General features: G+C 39.3%; 1 protein-coding gene across 1 annotated transcript; it reads right to left on the bottom strand.

The window, feature by feature from the left end:
• Nucleotides 1-90: 90 nt before the first annotated feature.
• LOC129267776 (PHD and RING finger domain-containing protein 1-like) lies at nucleotides 91-27,319 on the bottom strand. Its single transcript, XM_064104642.1, has 15 exons — nucleotides 27,186-27,319; nucleotides 24,645-24,809; nucleotides 23,704-23,844; nucleotides 23,055-23,147; nucleotides 21,778-21,992; nucleotides 19,088-19,228; nucleotides 18,186-18,333; nucleotides 17,626-17,783; nucleotides 16,662-16,889; nucleotides 12,696-12,913; nucleotides 11,392-11,454; nucleotides 9,664-9,809; nucleotides 4,112-8,160; nucleotides 1,468-1,596; nucleotides 91-750 (listed from the first exon to the last, which is right to left on the bottom strand). The coding sequence occupies exons 2-15, from the start codon at nucleotides 24,796-24,798 to the stop codon at nucleotides 481-483; spliced, it is 6,153 nt and encodes a 2,050-aa protein (XP_063960712.1). The 5' UTR covers nucleotides 24,799-24,809; nucleotides 27,186-27,319; the 3' UTR covers nucleotides 91-480.
• Nucleotides 27,320-27,765: the final 446 nt, after the last annotated feature.

The raw sequence follows: 27,765 nt of genomic DNA, 5'->3' as shown, positions 1-27,765 counted from the left end.
AAACAGGTGTTTTGATACTTAAATTGCTTGCGCAGTTAGGGTTTGTCGTACTTGGAGAAGAGAATTGATGAGAATGGAACTGGGGTATAGTGTTCTCAAATGGAAGTTTTTCGTTATGACAGTAAAAAAGGAAAGGTCATCCACCCAAATTTCGAATTAAATGCTTTTCGATTTACATATAGCTGATAGGACGATGAAAAATACCAGGTCAAGCTGAATAGGGACCGGTATCACAAGTTGACGGTAAAAGTACTTGGCAATTTTATAATTATGAATACCTTTTTACTATGACTAGAATCCAAAGCCTCTTCCCTTCTTAATTATCCTCTCAAAGCATTGACCGATAGTCTTTTTGTGAATTAGTAAATCTGTTTTTTTACTTTGACTTGAACTCAGGACTTCTCCCTTTTTTTCGATCATCCTCAAAGCAACTGGCCGATAGGTTTACCACCACTATTGTGAATTTGTAAAACTGTTTTTTTACTTCGACTTCAGCCCAAGACTTCTCCCTTTTTCGATCAGCTTGGAAGCGCTAGCCGGCTCCCTGGTAGTCTTGCTGCCGCTCTTGCTAGAGCTTTTGCTCGATCCTTTCGAGGATGACTTGAAGGTCGTCTTTCCTGCGGACCCTCCACCTAGCTTGCCCAATTTGTCGCCAGGTTTCTTGTTCTTGTGCTGGACTTTCTTGACGTAGCCGTCGATGAGGCGGCGGATCTTGACTGGGTTGATCTCTCCAGTCTTGCTATGACAAACCTGATAGGGAGAATAGATCAGTCAAAGTTCAGAGTTGAAAGTTTTCAATCTGAATTTTTATTTTTGTTCAACCCATTGCACAGAGCTGCGGGTCCAAGTGCAATGGATTGATTGAACGCAGCCTCAACAAGAGCGCTAAGATCGTATAATGAATGAATGAGGAAATTAATAATTTGTTTTATGCTACAACTCTTCTAGATGACTCTTCTAGCCCTTGTTTGGTAAGAAATATTCCAAGCGGAAACAAATGACAAAATGCGAATAAGAACTTGTATAGATTGTTTATATTTGAAGCTTGTTTATATACAACACAAATTTTGCTGAGCTAATGCTATGAGCATCTTTGGATGGAATACACGCTCTACAAATTAAAACATCGTTGTTGATATTGTCATCATCATCATTATCATCAATATCACCATCATCATCCTCATATTCATCCTCAACATCATCATCATCATCATCACTATCACCATCACTATCATCATCAATATCATCATCCTCATAATCTTCATCATCACTATCATCATCCTCACCATCACTATCGTCATCCTCATCCTCATCATCATCTTCAACTTCCCCCATCATCATCATTATTTTCATTAATACCATTATTATCATCTTCATCATCACCATCATTACTATTTTAATTTTTATTATCACCATTATCATCATCATAACGTGATAACAAATAATTAATGAAATGGAAGTAATTACCTGATTGACTGATTTTCTGAGGATCTCTTTATAATCTTCTTTATTGATGACCTTACGTTGGTAGTGAGGTTTGATGGCTAACTTTACCTCCTCAACGACCCTCTCTTGATGGTAGAGCTTCTTCAAATACTGGAGAGAAAAAATATAGGAATGTTATTAAATCAATTATACAACTTCATTATGCTAATTTATGCAGGAAATTAGAATTCGGATCTAAATCTATAGCAAAAACCACTGGGCTTTAGAGACTCTTTGTAGAATTGAAATAAAAAGTATGTCCACAAGTAATCATAATGAATAAATGTTACACATTTCATTGTTTTTAAAATGTCATATGTTTGATTGATTGATTGGTGGGGATTTTTTTACCTGATTGCTAAGAAAGCATGAATGCTTGTAAGCAAGCAACCAGAGGACCGAGGGCTTAAGGTCCTCTCCGAAGGACCTGGTAATGAGGATTAATGCCTTACCAAAGGGCACTAGCGCACCAAGTGTGAATCAAACCCGGATCACCAGAATACGAATCCCCCGCTCTACCGACTGAGCTATCGCGCCTCGTCATATGTACTTTTCTTAGTTTTTCAACTTCATGATTTTGATTTGTTTTTCTAGTTTATGGGAATCATCAGTGATAATAATCAGAACATTAATAAAAATGAAAATACTTGGTTCTCTGTAATACAAGTGAAAATGATGCATTTGACATTGCACTAGAAAATTAATGTGTGCAGCGCTATGTAACTGAAAGGAAAGGGTGTTATATTAAGGACTATTGGATTGGAAACAGAATTTCCATTGAATATGTAGGCCTGCGTGTACATGAAATCATTTTCACTGTCAGTAGCGTAGAATACAGTTAGTGTCGGGTGGTTTGAAGTGGTGTTGCATTAGTGGTGAGGAATTTATTAAAATTTCTTATTGCTTGACATAATGGGCAGCTTCTCTCTTGTGACATCATAGAGTATGCAATGAAACCAACCAACCCTAAACCAACAATAAGTTACAGTCAGACCGCAGGTCCCTATGCTAATGAGCAAAAAGGCCAGATTCATCCAAATCATCTCGTGGCTGAATCCTCCTCCTTGCAAAATCTCGTGATTCGTGAGATTTTCTTTCTCTAAGAATTTACCTGTTTTAACCTCAAGTTAAATGAAATAGTATTGCACCATCAGATAGAGTAAAAGTTACTCTTTCATATTGGTCATTTATTTTGTATACAATATTTTGTTAAATAAGTAAATTTCTGGGCCGAAAATGTGCCTCAAAACTGAATTTTCTTCCCCTGTTTTCTTTTGCAAATTATGCAAAACTTTTTATTTTGAGCCTCAATGATATCTCTATCACCATAAAGCTGAATTTCTGTACTTTCTCACAATGCCACTCTTGATATGCGGCACCTTTTAATCGGGTCAAGATCACACTTTTCCCACCAAGGTACAAGACGAGATTTCTGAAATTTTGTACTTGCATGAAATCCAGAGTTCTGATTGGCTGGATAAGGTTCACAGAACTACAGGCGCGGGGTATTTGAGGGGATTACCACATGGGAAGTGTGACCTTCCCACGAACCCAGGCACTGGGACCGTTGGAATTTGCCATTGTGTGGTCTCTTTGACCAATCAGAGTGCAGTATTCTTGTTTTCAAACTGCTTTATGTACTTGGCAAATGAAAAGTGTGATCTTGACCCGATTAAACAAATTCTTATTTTGAAACCTATATCATTTTAAAGCATACATATCCAGCTTTATCATGATATAAAAATCATTTGGGCTCAAACAAAAATAAAGTGTGAAAATAGCAGCTTTTGTCAGGTGAAAATATTTATTTTGTAGCATATTTTAGATCAAAATTTTAACCTATATTACAAAATCTTTGAATAAATCCAAACACATGACCTGAAAGAATGATTCTTTCTCTTTACAATGGTACCAAATTCATGAAATTCGATGCACAATTAGAGCAGCAATGACCGAATGAAAAGAGGTGTTTTGGTCCGCATCAAGCTCATTAAATATGCAAAACATCTCAAGTCATGAATATCACTTGGATGAAAGAAGCCACTTTCTTGGGACCTGCAGTCTGACTGGTTACCAGGGAAGGCTCTCTGTAAATAGCAAAAAGTAATTTGTGGTCTACGGAAAGCAAAAAATTAAAAAAATTTGATTATTTTGAAAGTGTAATTTTTCTTCCTCATTCGGCCAAAATTTGAAGTTGATAAGTTGATAAAAAAAGGGGGAGTTCCGTTGACATTATTTGCCAGACTGCTTTGACGTGTCACTGAGACTGCACAGTGTGCATATCTCATTCCAGAGTGACCCCAAGACTTCAAACCGTTTTTCTTCTTTGGCGCCTTTTTTGAAGCTCTCACTGAATTTCTTCTACATACTTGACGGGTTTAGTTATGATCAGTTTTGACAAGTTACATGTACATGTATATGTCATTTTAAAACTAAGATTGTGCCTTTTCAAGCATTTAAAAAATCTCCCAACTCATTTTGGGTGACTAATATTCAAGTCCTTTGGAAGCGCACAGAGACGTTATTCATAATGTGATATGCGCTATACAAGAACTGTGTAGTATTATTATTGGTACTGGTTTTGAGGTGGCAGGTCACATGATCATTGAAAATACATGCTACTCACCCTGTCCCTACTGTTCTTGTTGTAAAGGTCAACGGCAGACATCTCTATGTCATCCTCCTGCGCATCTCCAATATTGTCCTGCGGGATGATCGGATCCACTTTGTAACTCTTCTCTGATCCCAGGGAGCTGACAGAGATGCTCGACCCACCTATGTGCTCCGGGGAAAGCCCAAGCTCGATGGAAGCCGAAGACATGGCTTGCTCGATGGGCGACTCCGGCGAGACTCTCGGCTTGGCGACAGGAACGGTAGCCAGCTGGTTGAGGATCTTGGTGATCTGTTGACTGGCCTGGGATGCCAGCATGAGACGGTCTTCGTTGGTCATGCCCTGCTGAGGTGGATTGGTGGCCATGTCCGAGCTGGAGACGTCCGTGGTGGATGTCGGGTTCGGAGGCACTTCCGGAGGAGGGGTTGCGGCCCGTTTGAACACCTCCACGGATGAAGACGTGGCAGTGTCGTGGAGAGGCGATGCTTCCGATACGATTGGTGATGGAGACTTGATACCTGATGGAGGAGATGCAGTTGGGTTGAAGGGATCGTACATATCTGTCTCAAGATGACTGCTATCAGCAACTGCAACATCCGCTGGTGATTTGGGCTTTGGCAGCGGCTTTGAAGGCTCTGTGACTGTCCTTGATAGATCGCTGTCAGGAGCAGCAATATCAATGTAAAGGTCGGGAGTGCAGGACCCGCTACGTGTGGTAGAAGGCACAGGTATCATGTCATCAGCATCATCATCATCAAATTTCAAAGGACTCGGTGGCTTCAGAACAATGTCTTCAGCCTTCGGTGCTTGCTCGACAGGAGCTGGAGCCTTTTTCTTTTTGGTTGGTGCTGAAATTTCATCCACATCGAAAGACAGCGGTCGCTTAGAAACTACCTTCTTCTTTTTACCTTTAGTTACCTTCTTCTCGCCCTTTAATTTTGTTTTCTTCACTTTCTTTTCCACTTTGCCCTCGACTCCCGTCTTCTCTTTCTTGACCTTCTTGACTTTAACTTTGTCCACTTTAGCAATTACTGGTATTGGTTTCTCAACAACCTTTTTAGGCTCCTTTGGCTTGGCTTTCTCTCCTAACAAGATTTTACGAACTCCAGAAGCATCAACGGTAACCTTACCACGTTCCTTTCTCTGAGGGACTTTAACAGAGGATACAGACTTTCTTTCCTCAGTCTTTTTGACAATTTCCCTAGTCCTTTCCCTATCTTTCGACTTATCATGATCTCGATGTGCTGCCTTTTCGCGACTTCTATCTCGGCCCCTATCCCTAGACCTATCTCTCCTCCTGTCTTTTGATGAAACACGGTCGCTTTCACTGCTCCTATCTCGCTTCCGACTCCTTTCACGATCTCGACTCCGCGACCTGTGCCTGCTTCGACTATGATCCTCTTTGCTCCTACTATGTTCACGTTCGCTACCTCTTTTATGGTGCTTATCTCTACTCCGCTCACGACCCCGATCACGACTACGCTCTCTGTCGCGACTTCTGTGTCTATCCCTTTCTCTACTTCGATGCTCATGGTCTTTCCGACTTCGATCTCTTTCCCGGCTCCTTTCTCTTTCCTTTTGCTTGCTTTGATCTTTATCTCTATCATGTCCATGCTTATTGCGACTAACTCTGTCCTTTTCCTTTTCTTTGTCACGAGACTTCTTGTCCTTTTCCCCACCATCTCGCTCCCTACCATTTTTATCACGAGCAGAATTTTCATGAATATGCCCTTTACTCTTAGTCTTTTCTTTCTTTACTTTGTCTTTATCATCTTTCTGTGTTCTACTGCTTTCTTTTTTAGTTGGTTGATCCTTACGACCTTTATCACTCTCAGACTTCGTCTTCTTTTCACTGGATTTTCGCGATCCCTCCTCCTTTCCTCTTTCATTGTCCTTCCTCGCGCTTTGTCTCTGCGTTTCAAGTCGGGGATCAAAAGCTTGCGGTTCCCCATTTTTCCTGCGGTCATAGATAGGGGATCGATCACGCTGTACATGTAAACCCCAAGGTCTCCCAGTGGCAAAATCGCCACCCATACTCCTCCAAGCTTCGTAGTACGCATACTGATCATAGGTATACTGGTCCCAAGCAGTGCCCACACGTTCTACCCTCCTCTCATCCCGTCGACGGTTGTACTCCTCCCAGCATTCATGATATCTCCTAAGTTCTTCAGCAGTGTATGGCGTGTCTCGCTTAACCTGAATAACCTGTCGGAGGTCACCAAATGCTTCGCGACTGCCTTCCCTGCGTCCAGAAGACTCGTCACCACGTGTTGGCAACCTATCGACTGGCAACTGCGGATGCAGCGAGATGGACTTGCGAGGATCCACAACAACGTTCCGTTTATCCCGGTTGCGTTTCTTGCGCTTCCGCTTGCCACGCGCTTTCTTCCCCTTCTTTGATTCATCATCCGTTTTCACTTCACCCTCCTCTGCAGACGATGCACCATGTTTCACAGCAGACTCTGTCTCCTCTACAGGCGTTTGATGACTCTCAACAGGTTCTGTCCTCTGCTCTTTCCTGGAGTCCTGAGCTTTTGGTTTGGCTTCAATCACACGGCCATCGCTTGTCTCTATGATCATACCTTCTTCATCGGATTCACTTCCTTGTTGCCCGTCATCTTCCGGAACATTGTCTTCATCAGAAATATCCTCGCATTCCAGTTCACCAATCAAAGGTCTAGAACTAGTCCTATCACTGCTTTTCTCGTCAGTAATGGTCCTTGATTCCTCTTGGCCATCACCAATCTCTTCTGCTTCTCCATCCTCTTCTTCTTCTTCATCATCATCTCCTTTTTGTTCTTCTTCAACTTGTTCTGCTTCTTCTCCCTCCTCCTCTCCTGCAATTCCTTCTTCGGTTTCTTGCTGATCTATGGTATCTTTAAACTCCTCATTTTGTTCTTCTTCTTCGGCTCCTGGTTTTCCCTCCTCAATTTCTTCCTCCTCCTCCTCCTCATCCACTTCTTGCTCCTCTTCAACATCACACTCTTCCTCTTCTGCTAACTGCTCTTCCTCACTTTCCTCCCCTTTTTCATTTTCATCCTCACAGCCATCGTCCTGATTGCCAGCATCTCCCATTAGTTGACTGGCTTCCTCGTCATCAGGTGCAGCATTCCTGATGTTCGCCTCCTCTCTGGCAGGATGGTCCTCTTCTTCCGTCTGTCCGTAATTCTTTTTATCAGTATACTCCAGATCAGCATACAGTTCTTGATCCTTCTCAGCAAGAGGCACACCCTCCGCTCCTGCTTCTTCTGCCTCCTCATCCACAGCCTCCGCTCCTTCTCCTTCTGCCTCCTCATCCTCCTCCTCTGCTTCTTCCTCCTCTGCCTCCTCCTCCTCCTCCTCTTCTTCCGCTTCATCTCCATCTCCCCCCTCGCCTTCATCACCACCTTCTTCATCTCCACCATCGTCTTCTCCATCATTATTATTGTTATTATTGATTGGATTCTCCTCCTGATCGCCTTGATCCTCCTCCCCGCCGTCCTGCTCGTATCCTCCATCACCATCCTGGTTGTCACTGTTACCATGGTAACCAACGTCACCATCGCTCTCATCGTTTCCACTATCATCCATGTCCTGGCTCTCCTGTCCTTCATTTGGCTGAAGAGGTATATTCTGCAAGCACAACTCATCCACTTGACAATCCACTTTAGTTCTCAAGAATTCTGAGTGGCTGTTCGTGCCATGACTTTGTTGCATCCTACCAACATTGGTACCTATAAACGACTCCTTCCCCTTGCTCATGAAGTTCGAATCTCCATCGTCATCATCATCATCATCAATATCCATTTGTACAGGCTCCAAATCATCGTCTTTAATACCATGGTGAATATTTTGCGATGCTTCCCCGCTCAACGACTGCATCCCGCTTCTGCGAGTATCAGAAGTCTTTTGAACTTGGCGGTGACCTTGAGCATGACCTTCAGATGACCTTTGACGCTGAGAGGTCACATCTTTCACAGGTTTGGAGCTTTCTTTCTCTGAGTTGTATTTATGACTAGTAGTGGATGAAGTTGAGGATCTATGAGCTGTCTTCATTGGAGATTTCTTAGCAGTCGATTTCTCATCTGCATAAAGAGAAATAAAAGAAAATTATATGACACACATTACATAAGTTTTGATAATTTTTTATTCACTCTTATACATGTACGTATTCATTTACTGATGCACAAAAGTCATGTAGTCGTTGATTTCTATAAAAATTCAGGGGTAATAGATATACATATTTTTATAGAATTAAAAACATTTATCACATCAACCTTTTGAATTTAGAAATAGCATAAAATCCTAGGTAATGTATCTACATGTAAAATAGGCATATGTGGCCAGTTGAAAGTGATGTGGTAGCAAAGATCTCTCCCCATTTTCATATCCATTTCATTGTAGCAATAATAACAACATCAATAATAATAACAATGACAGTCCAAATACATAATACCTGTACATAGGATATAAGCAATGGCAAATGCACAAGAGAAGTTGTGTATTGTTTTAGTACTGAGCAATCCTCAAGTTGTACAATAAATTTCAGAAATCAATCATCATTAGGAACTTCCAAATCTAACTTGAAACCAGGACCCCGTTTCATAAAACTTGTTATATTAACAAATTTGCAATATATAACAGCTAAAAATTATTGAGATCCTTAAAGCTGACTGACTCATAGTAAATTAGTTTTAGAAATTTTGCATTTGTTATAACAAGTTGTTGTGAAATGGGTTCATTATCTTTTCTAACATTATCTGTTCTTGGCACTATGAAATTCATCCAATCTCTCATTCTTTTTTGCTTGAGTGTGCCTCAGAAATGAATAGATAGTGCTATAAATGTCTATCATCAATATATTTATTATTTGCGCTGCAATGTTCTCCATCCAACCCAGGTGAGGTAAATGGGTACTGGCAAAAGTAATTCCTCAAAAAGCCATGAGCATTGAAATCGGAAGCCTAATAGCCCGGGGTAATATAAGGGTGACACAACATTTGCTCCTACAACATTTGCTCCTGCGACAATTGCTCCGGGCAATATTACGTCTCAGATGTATGATTAGGGTTAGGGTTGTAATAGGGTTTTATGTTAGGTTTAGGGGAGGGTATAGTCTTAAACCCAGGGTTGAAGATGGTCATTCGATTAGTGCGTGGAATTTAGAGCGAAGCAACTGCAGCCGAAGCAAATTTCAAGGAACCAATATAAGAGTAGCGTAAGAGTTGTAGAGGCGTTGTGGCTCAGTGGATAAATCTCCAGATTGTGAACCACAAGGTCCGGAATTCAAACCCCACCGCAGCACTAGCGTCCTTTGGCAAGGCATTTATCTACATTTGCCAGTCTCGACCCAGGTGTAGTAAATGGGTACCCGGTAGAAAGGAATTCCTTGAATGCTCGATGCGCCCGATCAGGGTAGCCGTGCTAAGGCCGAGGTAAAAGTATGCAGCGCTTAGAAACATTTGTATTAAGCGCTATATAAATGTTGCACATTATCATAACTAAGAGTGCCTGGAGCAACTAACTCGTTGGATACGTTTGCAAAATAAATTACTTACATCATTATTAATTACTTTCATCATTCTCACCTGGTTTCTTCTTTGCTGAACTTAGGGTACCATCTTTATGAATGGTGATGTTCTCGCTCTTCATGTGCAGAATGTTCTGACCTTGCATAATACTACCTAGTAGGTCCAGAGGCCCGCTGCTTGTTGATGCGCTAGAGGTAGAGGGTCTGTGAATAAAGAACAATACATATATAGTTCAGGCAAAACAAAAATCACCCTTTTATTTTCAAGGGCCCATTTTTTACGAATTGCTGCCTTGATTTTTTTTAATTGTATACAAGGCCAAGCTCCCAGCTACATTTCCGAGCTTTTACACAGCAAAGTTCACAGGCACACTCACAACCTGTGCAGTTCTAACGATAATTTGCTCCTTCACATCCTCACTCGTAATAAAAAGATAACTTGGGGAGATCGTGCTTTCGCCTGCACAGCCCCCAAATTATGGAATGGCTTGCCACAAGTAATTAGACCCTCCCCATCAGTAGAAACGTTCAAACTTAGACTAAAAACCTATCTATTCCATTAATTTCCATACTTTTTTATTTCTTTCCCTTTCCTAATTTTTTTTTTCCAAGCATTTCAGGAGCTCTCGATAACAGCGCAGAAGAATATATGCACATAGTTTCTGCACTATACAAATTAGTATATTATTATGATTAAATCTACAATATTGGATAAACTTTACATTGCAATAAATGGGGATTTTCCAGGGCTATTTTCAGTATTTAGGGCTGAAATCGGTTAGCCCCCGGGAATTTTTTTCCTGTGGTATACATGTACATATAGTTGAAGATAAACTCTGGTATTGGCAGAGCTGCCAAGTTGTATTTTGCATTTTCAGTATTCTTCTCCCCAAAATCAGTATTTTGACAAAAAAATCAGTATTTTTTCACCCTGTGAGATAAATATGCAGACCTGCCAACCTCTGGGAATGAATAACTGTATTCTGTGATAAAAAAACTGTATTTTTCCCAAAAAAGTGTATTTCATAATAAAATGATTGGCGCACTCGCTCATCGAGGCGCTCAAGCTGCATGCAAGCTAAAATGCGCACTGCTCTTGCAGATGAAAAAAAAACATTAAAACATGTGTATATCTTCACCCTGGTTTTAACAAAATGATTGAAAAAAAATAAGTTACCTGAATTACATTGATCTAATATATAACATATTTATGTACGTTTAATGAAATAGAGACATATAGAGATTATTTTTCTCAATAAATTACGATTTAGTAAAAAAAAATAATTAAATTTTTTTTTACAAAAAAACATATTTTTCAAAGAAAAAACATATTTTTCAAAGAAAAAACGTACTGCCGTATTTTGGTTGCAAAAACGTACTAAATACGGCTAAAACATACTGGTTGGCAGGTCTGTATTGGTAACAACAGAAAATGAAATGTTCACAGAATTCAAAAAAACTTACAGAATTATAAAACCACAAATAAATGATATCTGACATGAACAATTTTTTAGGAAAATTACAGAGTAATGAAAAATGGAAGATTACTGATAAATGCCCCTCCCTTTACAGTGTGGTCCCACGTATTGTTTCCAGTGTTAGCTACGCCTGGAATAGCATGTGGTAATGAAATGAATGTAATTTCAAGCAAACCTGAATCATTTTGACTTGCTTTTGTCCTAAATAACATTCTGACGTATGATAGACACAATAGGATTGCTTTGGCTTCCAACCATTTCGTTTCTATACTAGAATCCAAACTTAGCTTTAATTATAATCGTCTTACCTTGCTGGAGTTGGGGCACTCTGAGCACCGGGGCCTCTGATCACATGTGACTCATCATAGCCACTAAAATTGTAAAAGAGAGAGAGCGAAACAGAGACAGAGAGACAAAGAAAGAGAAAGAGAAGAACAGAGAGAAACTCATGTCAAATGATCAGTCATACTTGACTATCTTTCTGTCCAAGTTTCATGAAATAGGTCCTTATACTTCTAAAGTTATGACATTTCTTAATCTCAACCTTGGTTAAGATTTGATGTTGATGATGCCGCCACTGCCATATTACAATACACACCTGCAACAGTCCATACAAAATAAATATTTCATTTTTTCTGGGGCTACCTTTCACAACCTAATGCCTAAATCTGCAACATTGGATTAAGCTTTAGCATTGCAGTGAATGGGGGTTTCCAGAGCTCTATTTTTATTTTTCCAGGACTTTTTTTTTACATTTCAGGGGCAAAATCGCCCCGACACCCCATGTAATTTTTTCCCCGTTCTAAAGTTCATGCTTTTCAAAAACTTATTTGATGTTGATGATGCTGTCATCGCCATGTTAAAAGTCGGATTTAACTTAGACCATGGCCTAACTTTGTGCTAAAATTATGGAAAGCCAAAAATGTCCAAAATTGTTTTCTTAAATTACATAATTCTTATGTTTACTGGGATCTTTCCCAATTCTTTAATGGTGAAGACAATTATCTTATTAATATTTGCCCGACAATTAAGAATGATTGGAGAGTTGAATCAGCTGATACATTGAACTTCTATTGTTAGATATAAATGTCATAATTGACTATCTATAGTCAAATCGGTTTATTTTCATTTGGTCCAATGCCAATTCGTCCGATTGCCAACTCGTCTACAAGCATTTGGTCTACCATCAGTTCATCCAATATCCACATTGTCTAATTGCCATTTCGTCCACTCACCATTTCGTCTAATAACCAGTTGGTCCAAACGCCATTTAGTCCATATCCCATTTGGTCTAATTAGACTAAGTGTTAATTGGGCAAATATGAATGAAAATAATACGAATATTAGACCAACTGGCTATGAGACGAAATGGTCATAGAAAAACTGGTGATTAGACGAATTGATGATTGGACCAAATGGTTATTGGACCAAATGGTTGTTAGACGGAATGTTGATGGACGGAATGTCATTTGACTAAATGAAGGTAGACAATGGTGAATGGACGAGTTGGCAGTGGACGAATTGGCAACATACTATTTAACCACAACTTTAGACCACAGTTTAAATTGAACCTGACTTCATAATATGGGCCATACGGTCTAACTTAACCTACCTTGGGTCAAACAGATGTTCGCTTCCAGTGAGAGACAGGGAAGCGACGCCGATCTCATGCCGCTTCAAGAGCAAGCTGTGCTCTCCCTTTTGTTTGATGTCAGGCATCATGGACCCAACCTTAGGTTTGACCAGGTTCAGCTTACCAGCTATCCTGCGACGTATAGTCTTGGCTACCGAGGGCCGGGCAGTACGAGCTCCAACAGAGGTCCTCCGAACCTGAATCAAAACATGCATCATATTATACATATAATACAAATCATCCAGTACCGGCCGAACAGAAACGTTGTCAGCACTAACAATGTGCTCACAGAGGACCTGTTACAACTGATAATGAGGCAGTGAGGCCTACTGTCACATCAATATGTTATTGTTGCATAAAGGGTCACAATGTCGACTGGGCTTAACCAGCGATAAAGACGATTAATAGCCCTGCACTCACCTCCCTGCATGAGTGAACATTACGCACGGCGCGCTCACAATACCCCCGATGACCAAGAGTCAGTGTCAAGGTCAGTTGAGAGTTCTTAGTCCAGAGAGTCAAGTGCCCGAAAGTGAAGGTCAACAGGAGCTAGCAGGCAATTAAGAAGCTACCACAGAGTTACTGTACAACAGGGCATCTTGGAAAGACGGACACGTTAGAGACATTAATAAAGTAAGTGCCTCTCACTATCACCTAATTATTCATTATTATTTACATCTTGTATCAACATTTGACATCACAATCTCGAAGATGTGACTAGGCCAACTGTACGTGCACAGTTAGCGCTATCAACGTTTCTGTGCAGCCATCAGGGCCTAAAAAAGAATTACATAACCTTGGAACTCTTTAACACCTATCGACTAATTCAAAATTAACAAGTATGTGCATTATTTGTTTTATAAGATAGTGATGTGGATCCTTGTTATTTGATAAACCATCCTCATCTCAAAACCTGTGCATTATTTGTTTTATAAGATAGTGATGTGGATCCCTGTTATTTGATAAACCATCCTCATCTAAAAACCTGTGCATTATTTGTTTTATAAGATAGTGATGTGGATCCTTGTTATTTGATAAACCATCCTCATCTCAAAACCTGTGCATTATTTGTTTTATAAGATAGTGATGTGGATCCTTGTTATTTGATAAACCATCCTCATCTCAAAACCTGTGCATTATTTGTTTTATAAGATAGTGATGTGGATCCTTGTTATTTGATAAACCATCCTCATCTAAAAACCATGACCGATCAACAGAATGAGTCATTAACATGTTATTAACACGGTTCGAGATAAACTTATAAGAAAAAGACGTAAATACCATCAGCTTGTTTTCTATCATAAGATTGTACACAACTTGATTAATGTACGCGAAGTGAATAGGTACACACGAGCGAATAGAATAGGAAGAGATGATCACACTTATAAGATTAATGTTCCATTTGCTAGTACAGATTATTATATGAAGTCCTTCAATCAATTAATGAAAGGAATCATCTCCCACAAACAGTAGTTAGCAATCAATCACTTCATACATTTAAATTGGCTTTGTTGAAAAATCTCCACCTGAAATATCACTATGCAATTTTTAGTACCTTGAATGATTAATTTTTGTCTCCCTGCTGTAGTTTTCATTTTTGAAATTTCATCTATGTATGCCTATTAATTACTTGTTGTGTATTATATTATGGGATGCCTACTTGTATGGGTTTTTCTAAACCTTGTTTGGCAATCCAAGACATGTAAAACAGGGACTCGGTTTTATAATTATAAGGGGAGCAATAAAAAGCTCTCCTAGAACTTTTAAGGAGAGCGGTAGAGGAGCACTTCAAAAAGCTCTTCTTCAACATACAAGGGGAGCTTTTTGCCCAATTAACAAAATGGATGGAGGAAATGTATGTACTATAAAATTACAATCAACAACCAAAGGAAGTATTTATAATTGTTTTACAATGTATTGTAATTAGATTGTGTGTTGTAAAACCTGTTTTAGTTAGGTTTTGACTTTGGCTAAAAGTTAAGTCACTGACAATTTTTTTTTTTTTTTCGGGGGCTCCATTTTAATTTTTTTGTCAAATTTGGGGGGGCTCTTTTTAAATGCTCCTTTTTTGTATTTTGAGGAATACCTGTTCACTTATTAAGGAATTATTACTTTTTGTTTAATATTGTATGATTTTTAAAGTTATTTATCATGTTTAGAATCTTGGATGTGGGTGTGTGTGGATGGGTGGGTGTGTGTGGGTGTGTGTGTGTGCGTGTGTGTGTGACTGTGAGTTGGACTTGGATATAAATTAATTCAATATATAATTTCTACTCCATTTATTCCAGTACAATACCCTAGTCAGCCATGTACATGTAATAAAGGCCCACTTACGTACCCTAACTTTTCCTGAAGTTCTTTGAAAACGCAGATCTCCATGAAAATTTAATTTCTCTATGGGGGAGTCTAAATTTGGTGAGAATGTATTCATTAAGAACTTAAATATACATGACAATGAAGAAATCATCAAACTTTATTGGCAGTTTTGAATAATATTCCTGAAATGTAAACTCTGTCTGAAACAGAAAATCACCATCATTGAGGCCTTTACTGAGCGAATTGTCCCCCAGAGCTCTGGCAGAGAGACAGAGCTCCAACTGGCTAGCTAGTAAAAGCGCCAATGCGTGAGCCTGCCGCCGTCCTTGTAAAAAAGATGGAGCTTTGTTTGATGATTTATTGTCTGATATAATACCTCATCCCCTAGAAAAAGAAAACAAATGATTTTTTAGTTATAATTGATAAATTAGATAACTTATTTTGGAAGTTAATAAGCCGTTTTGAAAAGCAAAGCCGAATGACAACTCACCAATGCTAGGTTACTAGACTCTGGGATTTATTTCCTGTGTAATTCGAATTATTTTATCACAGAATTGTGATATCTGTAGGGGAAACATGTGCATTCGAAATGGCACACGGTGGTAGTCATAATGGATCCCTATACATGCAACTCTTTCCCGACCGTTGCGTTGATTTTTTTTTCCATACCTGGTACCATGTGTATGGAAATACGTGGTACAGAAAAAATAACGCAACTTCGGAATTTGAAACTGCGCTACTCGCTACTTTTAAGGCTTATTCGTGATTTTGAGTGTGGATTTTGGATGGTTTTTAAATGGTAAGCGGAGCTCGAGCATATGGCACTAGTGGGCCGTTGAGTTGTTATCACTCGGCAATAATTTCGGGGGCGACATTCAGATTTTATGTCGCCCCCGAAAGCATGATTTTGGGTGATTTCGAGGGCGACTTTAGGCATTTTCGCGCAGGTTAGCTATCGCGAGGTGCGCTATTAATCGCGCTACCAAAAATGGATTAAGGCGCGCATGTAGCGCGCGATCGCTCTCGCGCGCCTTAAAATCGAGTCCCTGGTAAAATATTTCGTTTTTATTTGTCTGAATAAATTCAAGTCAAATCAAATCATTAGTACTGGTTATTGGCAACATTTCCTGTTGAATGACTAGTACCTTGATAGATTTCAGCCAATCAGATGATCACGATCTACATGTATGTCCCCATTTTAACAGAGTAATTATTATTGTTATTTGTTTGGCGTCACCTGTGCCTGGGAGGCGAAAGCGAACTGAATCACTGTGATCTGTAGGTCTCTCCTCCCGATATAACTGATCGGGGGAACTATACCAGACCAGTGTTTCCCCCTACTCTTATTAGAATAGTGCAGTGGGTTCGTAACGTGCAGAGGTGGTGACTCTCCTCTACACGGGGCCTCCATTTAATGTCCTATCCAATATCATAAATAAATGCCAGTTGTGGTAATAATCTCAAAATTACTTTGAAAAGAATCCAATAAAATGACCCCCAACCAAGTGGTTGTATGTATGAATAAAAAAACATGTGCAATATGATCCTGGTAGAGAATGTGTAATTACTGAGAAAAGTATATATTGATTAAATAGACCATGATGTATATCATATATAAAGTAACCTCACCTTTCGTTTTTTGCGCCGGGTTTTCCTACGCTTTTTCTTGGTCCCAGAGGCTGTTGTGGTTGTCGTGGACTTCCTCTTCTTTCTCGTGGTCGTCTTCCTTTTGGTTGTCTTGCGCTTGCGTTTGGTGGTCTTGCGTTTGGTGGTCTTGCGCTTGGTGGTCTTTCGCTTGCGTACCGTTTTCCTCCGTGCTTTGGGTACCCTCGGAGCGCTTGTGCTAGCAGCACCAGTCTGTTGATGGTTTATAAAGAAGAAATATAAATATTTAAACCTATACCATCATAATGGAGAAACTTGTTTGTTTGTTTTTGTTTTATTTATTTCATCATGTACAATAATATTCATAGTGACAATTGTGCTATGTTTGCAGATAGGAATATATGGTAGGAACTAAGCATAAACAAAAGATGTTTGAAGCACAGAGTCCCTTAAATAACAGCACTAAATAACTATAAGAGATCAGTTGAAGAAAAATATGGCTTTAAGGAAAGTGTTCATACATAAACAGAAAAAAACTAATGAGTTGAAATTTAAGAAAAAAGCTAAATCATGCCCTTACAGCATAGTAAAATAAAGAGTTAATACTAGTGGTTGAGAAATTGGAAGACCCGCTGTGTAGTAGTTCTGACTCTCGCCTTGTAATAAGAGGGTCATGTGTTTGAATTCCATTGCGGCCTAGTGTCTTCTGGCAAGGTGGCAATCCACACTTTGTCACTTTCCACCCCAATGCTAAATAGGTACCCGGTAGGATGTGCAAGTCATTGTAGTTTGTCCAGTACTGTGTGTGCCTTACATAGTGACTGGCTGGAATACTCCCCAGGGAGTGATGGATGTGCATGCATTGTGTGCAGAAATGACTGATTGAATCCGATGACCAGGCAATAATGAACCTGTATGTGCTTAGATACTATGTATGTATTAACAGCATTATAATAACCACATTATTATTATTGTTGTCTAGTCTGACCTGTTCTTGCTCATCGATTCGTCGCAGCTCCCTCGCTTGGCGAACCCGTGACAGGACTCTCTCTGCTACCTGTGTCCTAGCAATGGCACGTGCATACTCCCTAACCCTCCTCACGGGACGACGCAAGTTAGACATATACTCCTCCTCACTGCTCTCATCTGCACAAGATTAAAGATAAAGTACAGTAGTTGCAGTAATTCAATTCAATTCAATTCAATTCAAAATGGTTTATTTATATAAAAACTTCCATCGCAGCACAGAGCCGAATTACAAAATACTTTTACAATATGAAAGATTGAAAAAGTAAACACTAGTTTGATGAAAAAGTATGTTAAATCAGGATTAATTGTCACTATAACATCCTAAATCTAGATCTGGAACAGTTACATAAACTGAACTTTGTGAAATCATGAAATATCTGCTGAAAAACAACAATCACAACAATTAGACCCCCCCCCCCACCCAGTCTGAAAAGCCCAGTTAAAATAGGGTTAGAACCCACAACCTAATGGTGTAGAAAACATCCCCTAATCTAGTATAAAAGATCCCAATCAACTCACCTTCATGGTCAGGTGTTGCACAATTTGGACAATACCATTCTTCAATGGGGATGTGAACGAGTGGCGGGGTGAGGCATTCACAATGGTATCCAGCATCACACTCATCACATAGAAGCAAACGATCCTCCCGATCACATTCTCCACAGACCTATAAAAACAAACACATACTTATTTAAAGCAAACTGATATAAATTCTTCTCATCCACCCAGTCGTGTTCAGATTCCAAGCCGGTCTTTCGCGCACTAGAAATAGTCCACGGCAAACAGAATCTGCGCAATCTCAAACATTAAACAGGCCTCCCTTCATCATGTTCATCCTTCACCAGAAGCCAATTGGTAATTGGCAAAATGTCGCAACAGTGAGTTGTTATTTCCAGTTCTTTTACTTATTTTCTTCACATTTATAATAATATGTCTGTAAGAAGCATCCCTCGTTGCCTAACCTAGAGTCCTCGGAAAATGGGTTACAGGATTCTTTGTTTCTTTGAGACTGCAGCGAGGGGTGTAGGGACAGTGATTTCCCGTTTTACCGGTTAATAAAACAAAAATTCTGATTGATTCTTAAACTTTTCATATAAAAATTCATGGAATTCACCTTTGCAAAACAGAATCCAGATATTTGCTCTGTTACATTTTCATTTTTAGATAAAGTTGAAACGGAATTACACATTTTCAGGAACGGAAAAGACAATTTTTTAAAATGGAAAATCAGTCTCTAGGGGTGGCTTTTTTTAATTCTGTAATTCTGTCATACTTTATAATGTCAATAACTGTTTCAAATGCCAAATACATAATGATATTAAAGCCTGGTGCATACTACACACTCCGATACTAAACAATTTTTAAAGAAATCGCACCTTGCATCAAATGTGAAAAGGGGGAGGCGTTACACTATACCATACCTCGCAGTATGTTGGATCTTGGTCTTCATCGAGGGCTTCTTGAGCTTTGACTTCCATCTGTCTTACAATCTCTCCATGGAAAGTATTTCGAACTAGGATGAGTGTGAACACACTTCGGTCAACTGGACACGTAGTCACATTCTGAAGATGAAAAAGAATTATCATAAAGGTTAAAGATGCATGCCCTTGTGCTAAATAATTCAAAATGAGTTTGTACAGATTCCAATAAAATGACCAAGTGTTATTGCATAAATTATAAATATGTATCAAAGGGTTCTGTTGTACGCCGATGACACCTAGATATATTTGACTTTTCAACCAATTGACAGGGCTCAGTCGCTATCCAGTATCAGTGAATGTCTTGCAGATATCAAAGCTTGGTCTCCAAAAAACATTGCTAGCGATGAATGAATCTAAAACAGACAAAGTTCACTTCTCATCACGTTTTCGGCCCTCGCCTGAATCAGTGTATGTCGCTATTGGAAACCAGGTAGTTGAATCATCCTCCCACGCAAGAAACCTTGGATACATAATGGATCTCCATGATAAAAGAACATGTTGCAGCAGTCTGTCGCTCTGCCACGATTGCCATTCGAAGATCAGACAATACCTTACGACCCAAAGCGACGCAGGCCTTGGTCCATGCCTTCATCACCAGCAGGATTGACAACAAGAACAGTCTTCTTTTTGGACTTCCGCAAAATCTCATCTCTCAGTTACAAAGAATACCGAACACTGCTGCTAGAATTGTCAATAAAGTTCCTTGAAAACATGATATATGCAAAATCACTTAAGCAACTGCACTGGCTACAGAGATGCCAACCTAAAGGGATGGTTGTCAGGAATATTTACCATATTTGTCAGGAACAAATGGGAGTTTCTCAGGAACATCCCGCGAAGTAGCATCGTTTATACGCTCAACCACCCAATCGCCATTGACATTGTGCATGCATGAACCGCGGCTTGCACTCCGCACTTCGCTGTGTATTCAGCAGCAGCGCGCGGAGGCGCTTGCAATAGAAATCTCAGTAGAGAAACTCCCGTTGGTTTACCGTTGGCCACACACACGCTGCATGCACGATACATGTATACACAATACACGCATATACATGCACAATACACAATACACGCATATATACACATGCACAGCAAAGCAATACACAATACACATGTATTGTAGTTGTTTTTTCCGTAACCTTTTTATTGTTGCCGTAACACCGTAATTGGAGGAATAAAATCGGAACAAATACGGCGAATCCGTAACGGTTGGCATCTCTGTGGCTACCAGTAGAGAAGCGTATCCTCTTCAAAATCCTCGTCATATTATTCAAGAGCATCGAAGGAAAGTCCCCTTTATACATTGCGAGCATGATCATTACCTACCAACTCTCCCAATCACTTCGGTCATCCAACAATAACCTTTTAGTTGTTCCCGAGGCAACCTCTCACACCCATGGCGACAGAGCCTTTTCAGTTGTGGCTCCTAAAATCTGGAACTCACTTCCTCTTAGCTTAAGATCCCATTCTTCTCTAAGTTCCTTTAAAGTAGCACTTAAGACATATCTCTTCCGTAAATAGTATTATTTTTACAGTTAATATGTCCGTAGTTAAGTTGGTAGTTTAGATATATGTAAGGTAGTTATTTTGGATGTTTAGTTATGTAAGGTAGTTAAGTTGAGAAGTGAATTTAGTTTATTGAGTTAAGTACTTAGGTTTTGTGATGTAAAGCACTAAGAGAAAGTTTGATAGGCGCTATATAAATATTGAATTATTATTATTATATTAGTTTAATTTCTGAGAAATTAGCAAACTAAGCATAGGTTTTAAGTTATCAATCTTTTTAGTACCAAATTTTTTTACAACTTCTAACCATGTTATTCCAATAGAAATATAATCCAACATGCAATTGGCATGCTTGGTTGGATACATGTACAGGTTGATACTGATATGAATGAGTATAAAATCATAACACGGAAAATAAACTGGAGCCGGTTTCATAAAACTTGTTATAATAACAATTCTGCAATAACAGTTTAAAGCTACTGAAATCCTTCATTTGGATTGGCTGATAAGAAAATTGTTATAGAAATTATGCATTATGTATTATATCAAGTCTCTATGAAACAGGACCCTTGGGTCCCGTCTTACAAAGAGTTGTGATTGAACCAATCAACCTTAACAGTATGGAAATCCGTCAATGTCATAATCTATCCCACAGCAATTTTGCACAGTGTCTGTTTTGTAAACAAAGAGGAGCATACCGAGTTGTCCAGACACTGATGAATATATGAATGAATATACAATCGTATTTTAAGTACATTTTAAACTAAAGTTGTATTTTAGATGTTGGAGTTGCTGGCTTTCCATAGTCGAGGTTGACTGGATCCATCGTTTCTCTTCTTAAGACGAAGCCCTCTTACAAAGAGTTGCGAATTGATCCGATCAACTACAACTAAGAAAAGCCAGCAATGCCAACGTTTATCATGAGTGTTTGTTCTCTATGTTATCTAGATATGTGTATATTTATATATTCATCATTACCAGGAAAATTAAGCATGCTTATGTTTCTTTACAAAGGACATTGTACACCTTTCCTATAAAAAATTATGATGTTGATGGCTTTCCATACAGTTGAGGTTGATTGGATCATTCTTATCTCTTTGAATGATGGGGTCCTGGTATGAACTCACCTTTGACCATTCATAGATGCACTCAAAGCAGAATGTATGATCGCAGCTTTCAGGTGAGCCGACCTCTTGATTGTTGAACGAACAGAGGCATATGGCACACTTCTCTCCTCCCTCATCTCCACTGGATATGGTGCCGTCGTCCATCTCGTTGCCTTCTTCGATCTCCTCCTCCTCATCGTCATCATCGTCCTCCTCATCATCATCCTCTTCTCCATCTATATCAAAGAGTTTCAGGAGTGAAAGAATTAATAAAACTATATACTGAACTACATGTCGATATAAAGTGGCATCATTATCTTCCTCGATCTCCTCCTCATTGACATCCTCGTCTTCATCTATTTCAAATAGATTCATGAATTTAAAGAACTAAAAGATATATTTTACTTTGACATAACGTGCCATCATCACCTCATTGTCTTTTTCCCTCTCCTCCTCATCATCATCGACATGCACTTCTTCATCGATTTCAAAGAGATTAAGGATTGAAAGAATTAAACTATATCCTGAACTATGACACAAAGTGCTATCATCTATCACATTGTCTTATTCGACCTACAGTCTCTTCCTCCTTGTCGTCTCCATCATCGACATCCTCTTCATCTATTTCAAAGAGATTAATAATTGAAATAATTGAACTATATCCTGAACTATGACACAAAGTGCTATCATCCATCACATTGTCTTCCTCGATCTACTCTTCCTCCTCGTCATCTTGCTCATCATCGCCATCCTCCTCTTCATCTATTTCACAGTGATTAAATGTTAAAGCTTGAATGTATTGGCCTCTAATTTTTATGGTACTTCCCAAAGTACGCCACCGTACTTGAAGTTACAACTTCGCCCCTTGCCCCGAGCTATATGTATATGTACAGTGCTTTGATGCAAGGTTGTAAACAAATATAGTGGCCTACATGTTGGCTCAGTGGTAGAGCGCCCGCCTCGTGAACAGGAGGTCGTGGGTTCAATCTCCAAGCTGAGTCATAGCAAAGACTTGAAAAATTGGACCTTCTGGTCAGGCGCTCTCAATGGAGAAGGGTAATAAATAGCATATTATGTTAAGCAGGGCCCAGTTGAAAATCGGCTAATAGTTGAAACAGTTTTCCTAAGTAAATAGATTATTTTCATGTATGAATCGCATGATTAAAGCTGAACTTATACACCCACATAAAATTTAGATTTTACCTAATACATGGGCAATTATATTTATTCAATTTCATAAAACAGCTAAATAATCTGTTGATGATCTTGCATTGAGCGGGACCAAAACAGAAATTTACCTTCTTCATCCTCATCATCTTCTTCTTCTTCATCCTCCTCAAATTCTCCTTCTCCTCCTTCTTCCTCGTCTTCACCGTCATCGGTTACATATTCTGAGGGAATAATAAGGATACAATAATGGAAAAAAAAAGAATTAGAAATTCATAAAAAAAAACAAAATGAAACAGTTGCTAATAAAATGAGTAGGGATGTCTCTAGATTTCAACTTTATTGACACAAAAAGGATGCAATATCCTTTTAAATATATTATATGTTTTACAAAACAATCTACTAAGCCACTGGCCCACTGACACTGAGCCAGAAAAATATGAAAATCAACATCACAGCAAAAGAAGTACAGTGTATATAAATGAAAGAGTACATATGTAAAAGAAAAATAATTTTATCTAATTTGAGATACTATGCCAGTAAAATATCTAAGAATTTGTTGAGCTTAGTCACATTCAACAGTTAAGCTTAATAAAAACTGGGGAAAAAAAATGTTTTTTATTTCTTCGTCCATCTTGAGCTCTTAAAGCAATTCCTGAGCAGCAGCGAATCCAGTCAGGTTACATGGGCAATATTGTTTGTGCACAATGGTGTGGCAAATCTGAAACGTTGTGTCTAATCCAGCAGAAGCTGCTTCTGTATTTATGTAACCATACTAACCTTCATCACTGGCAAGTTCACTGACCGACTCCCAGACCTCTTCCTCATCACTGTCATCCACACTACCTTTATCAAACTCCATTGATTTCTCAACGTCTCCAATGGAATGCTTCAACCCCTCCTCCTCGTGATTATTATTTGCTAGAAAAGATAGAAAAGACATCAATGAGAACATACATCTTTATGACAAATGGGGATATGGTGTGGACGCTAGAGGTGTTTCATAAAGCTGTTTGTAAAAATAATGATGATGATGATGACGATGATGATGGTATATTTACCAAGGGTAGCCACTTCAGTTCCAAAACTTTTCTCCAAACGGGCCCACAATTCCCCCATTAATTTAACAATGACTGATGACCATTTCTTGTGCTAAAGGACCCCCATGTACCTGACGTAGTCTACAAATGTAGACCCACATCTGCAGTGTGTGTACCTCAGCTGATTCAACGAGTCTGCATAGCAGACTAGGTCTACTGAGGCTGCAGATCTGAAATGGCTCGCTTCGCTCGCCCTTTCAGGCTGGTTTCCTTTGCAAACCAGCAGATCCCACCTCACGAGCCATTCAGAGTCTGCATAGCAGACTATACCTGACGTACATGTAGCACCCAAGGACATGTCCCAGCCATGAGTAAATTACAAACAGCTTCATGAAATACCATCAAAATTCATTTTCCTGCATGTTGGTAAGGTTTAGAAACGGGTTTTGTTACAAGCATGTTCACATTCAGAAATAGCACAGACTGTTATTATTATTGGAGTTGATATCTTTAAATGTTTTTCACTGTTAAAAGGCACTTTAGAAATGCTGCGCATTATCATCGTCATCATCATCAATCATCATCATCATCATTATCATCATCATCATCATCATCATCCATCATCAACATCATCATATCATAGAAAACTATCTATACAGCTATTAGATGTCCATAACTTACTTTCCATCTTTGCAGCATCCAACTTTAAAGGCCTGGCAAGAATAGGACTCTGGTTTGCACCCAATACGGGATCTGAATTAGCACGTGTTTCAACTGCAGCAGAATGAAGGGAACACAGGGCAAAGGGACCACCTCCTCTCAAATTCTCCGCCATTCCTTACAATTCTGGAAAGAGATAAGTAGGACAAAAAAAGACATGTTTAAGTCATATCCCAGGGGGCCGTTTCATAAAGCTGTTTCGTAAGTTAAGAGCGCCTTTTAGAACGACTGGTGATCCTTTTTTATGCGCTAAACCATCGCCGATTCAATATACCACTTATCGCAAGAAAGGATCACCGGTCGTTCTTAAAGTCGCTCTTAACTTACAAACAGCTTTATGAAACTATCTCAATATTAATCAAAGGACCATCCAAGTGTGAAGAATTTCTCTAACTGATGAAGTGACGAAGTGAACCTTGTCTGGAATAAAATTTTTGTATTTTAAATCACATCTTTCGAGAAAATGGTGAGATGATTACTGTATATTCATAAGTTAATTTCAGTTTGCCACATCGTGAGACAACAGATTATTTCCTTTAATACCGATTCCATACTACCACGATGATCAACATCTTCCGTATTAAGTTGATTTTCATTCACAAGTTTTCTTTTTCCCATCAAAAGTGGGAGCAGCAGTAGTTAGCAGTAATCGAAGAGGGTGAGGCAGCTCACCCATTTCCCTATAGATCTATACCTTTATACCGCATCTACTGGAAAAATACTGTTGTTCCTGTAGTCAAGTTTCCAGGTCTATCTTGTTGTCTTCCTACCTTGGATAAATTCGAAACTGAGACTCTGCTACTTGTGCTATGTGCTGTGCCAATGTAAGGAAAAGGCACTATTCCCATGCATGAACATAATGCCATGCAGACTAGAACTTGTCTTCTAGCTTTGTCTTGAAGCCATTGATTGTTGGTGCTGTGCCAACCTCAGTGGGCAAAGAATTCCAGTCATTTATCACTCTAACACTGAAGGTGTTTTGTCTTACACTTAGTCTACTCCTTTTCAAAAATAGCTTCAATGGATGGCCACGCGTTGCTTGAGTGGTGGCTGATGTGAATAATAGGTCTCTATTCACATCAATCCCATGGATTATTTTAAAGGCCTGTATCATGTCACCTCTGCGTAGTCTGTACTGGATGGAAGGTAAAGACGCTGTAGTTAAGTGTCACGCCTACTACCACCTAATCTCCGCACGTCATATATTCACCACAGATTCGAAAAAAATAGTTTCCGCAAGAATGCGTAGCCGGCGGGTGCCGCAATGATACTTGCGATTGCAAAAGCAATGTTTTCGGATCATGAATTCATAAGATGCAAAGATACAGGGCTCCGTAACACAAAGGATTGCGATGGATTGCAAATATGAAAGAACTGCACTGATTGGTCCCTGGTCAGTAATTTAACCCAAATGTGCGTGTAACATTGATATAGATTGGTCAGTTCATTTAGCGATTGATCGCTTAAATATTTGTGTTACGGAGCCCTGGTGTGGGCTTTAAATTACAGATTTTCAGAAAGTGTCCAAATACTGGATTACATGTTATAGATTCTTGGTAAGGTCATGTTTTTTCATCAATTATAGTTATAGTCCCCCAAAAAATCACATCTGTGTGGACAATCTATATGGCCTATGGATAAGCACTGATGCGATGGTTCGTGTACGTGTATTGTTGAAGTAGACCTAACAAGGATCTTCTCGTAACCAGGAAACCATCACCTGAGGTACCGAAACAGCAGATTAATCAGTCTAGACTCTAGAGTCTAGGATATACATTTTTCTTCTTCTGTTTTTCCTTCTCAACTTTGTCCTCTTCGTCCACTTCCTGATCCTGCTCCTCATCATTCGTTCAGTCTTCAACATCATCAGCCTCTTCCTCTTCTTCTTTAACGGTTTTTCTTCATTTTCCTCCCCTTTTTCATATTCCTATTCACAGACATGACAGACATGGAGCAATCTGAAATTGAAAATGACTTACCGCAAACAAGGCTTTTTCTAAATTGGATTCCTAGGGCCTAGGCCTAATTCCAAAAGTCAACACACACAGATCGACAAAATATTTTTTTCTCTCAAATTTTTATTTTCAACATGTTAAGAAAGAGATTTTTATAGGCCCTACCGGTATTTTTTTTTCTAAGCCCTAACTAACCAATGACTAAGGAACATTATCAACACTTAATTTATAAATTATAGGCCCTAGTGGAATTTAGAAGAAATTTATCATGTTTATGTTTGATCACAAATTGTTTGTTTAGGTTCTCAGACAGGCCCCATGGCCATGCACCTCCCGATCCCGTCCCCCTACCCTCTTCTGTCTTCATTCAAAGTCAAATTTCAAACCCGGAATTCGCCCGGCGTCTGGCCGGTCTGTTCGCGCTCGGCCTCGGGCCCGGCGTCAGGCTCGCGCTAACACAAGGAACGTCAAAATATCAAGATTAATAGATCATAGATTCTTTAAGTTTACCATATTCCCAAAATGAATGATTTAAGCTCATAATTACCCATCTCCAAACGATGAAATTCAATTTGATTCCATTGTAAAGGTAATAAAGCTGAGATATTTAGATCGCACAGAGCGTCGCCATTTTCACCATTTAACTTACATGTATCCCATCATACATTCGGCTCTGAGACTGGTGCACTATTTCCACCTTTGATTTCGTATGCATGGAACAATGCTATTACTTGAAGATAGTAGAACATTCTTATCGACTCACAGTGAGGCGAGGGCGGGGACTTGTCATCGTCTAGACAAGAAAAGCCACCCCCCCCCCCACCCGCCACTCTGACTCAATCATCTTTCAAAGACTTGCTTGTTTTTTTTTGTTTTTTTTTGGCTTTCCCTGCATTGTTGATCTAATTTAGTACATGCAGGGGCAGATCCAGGATTTTCCAAAAGGGGGGGGGGGCCAAATTTTTCGGAGGAAAGTTTTGACAAGCCCCAAAAAGAGAGGTTTTCAACCAAAAGTTAAGGATATTTCGTACCCGAGAATATTTGAAAAGCAAAAAAAAAGGCTTTAATTTCGAAAAAAGGGGGCACACCTCTGTTTTAATGGCATTTTTATTACAAATTTTAATTTT

Source organism: Lytechinus pictus, chromosome 9 (genome assembly GCF_037042905.1).
Source record: "Lytechinus pictus isolate F3 Inbred chromosome 9, Lp3.0, whole genome shotgun sequence".
NCBI classification, from domain to species: domain Eukaryota; kingdom Metazoa; phylum Echinodermata; class Echinoidea; order Temnopleuroida; family Toxopneustidae; genus Lytechinus; species Lytechinus pictus.
Note: the sequence above shows the minus strand (reverse complement) of the source record. Positions and strands in the feature narration are given on the sequence as shown.

What these genes read in the sequence shown, in the direction of transcription:
- LOC129267776 (XM_064104642.1), bottom strand. Translation starts at nt 24,798, where the DNA reads ATGGCGGAGAATTTGAGAGGAGGTGGTCCCTTTGCCCTGTGTTCCCTT. An exon ending in TGCAACACCTGACCATGAAG is followed by an intron (nt 17,784 to 18,185) that starts GTGAGTTGATTG and finishes AATCTTGTGCAG; the next exon opens with ATGAGAGCAGTGAGGAGGAG. An exon ending in AGTGCCCCAACTCCAGCAAG is followed by an intron (nt 9,810 to 11,391) that starts GTAAGACGATTA and finishes CTTTATTCACAG; the next exon opens with ACCCTCTACCTCTAGCGCAT.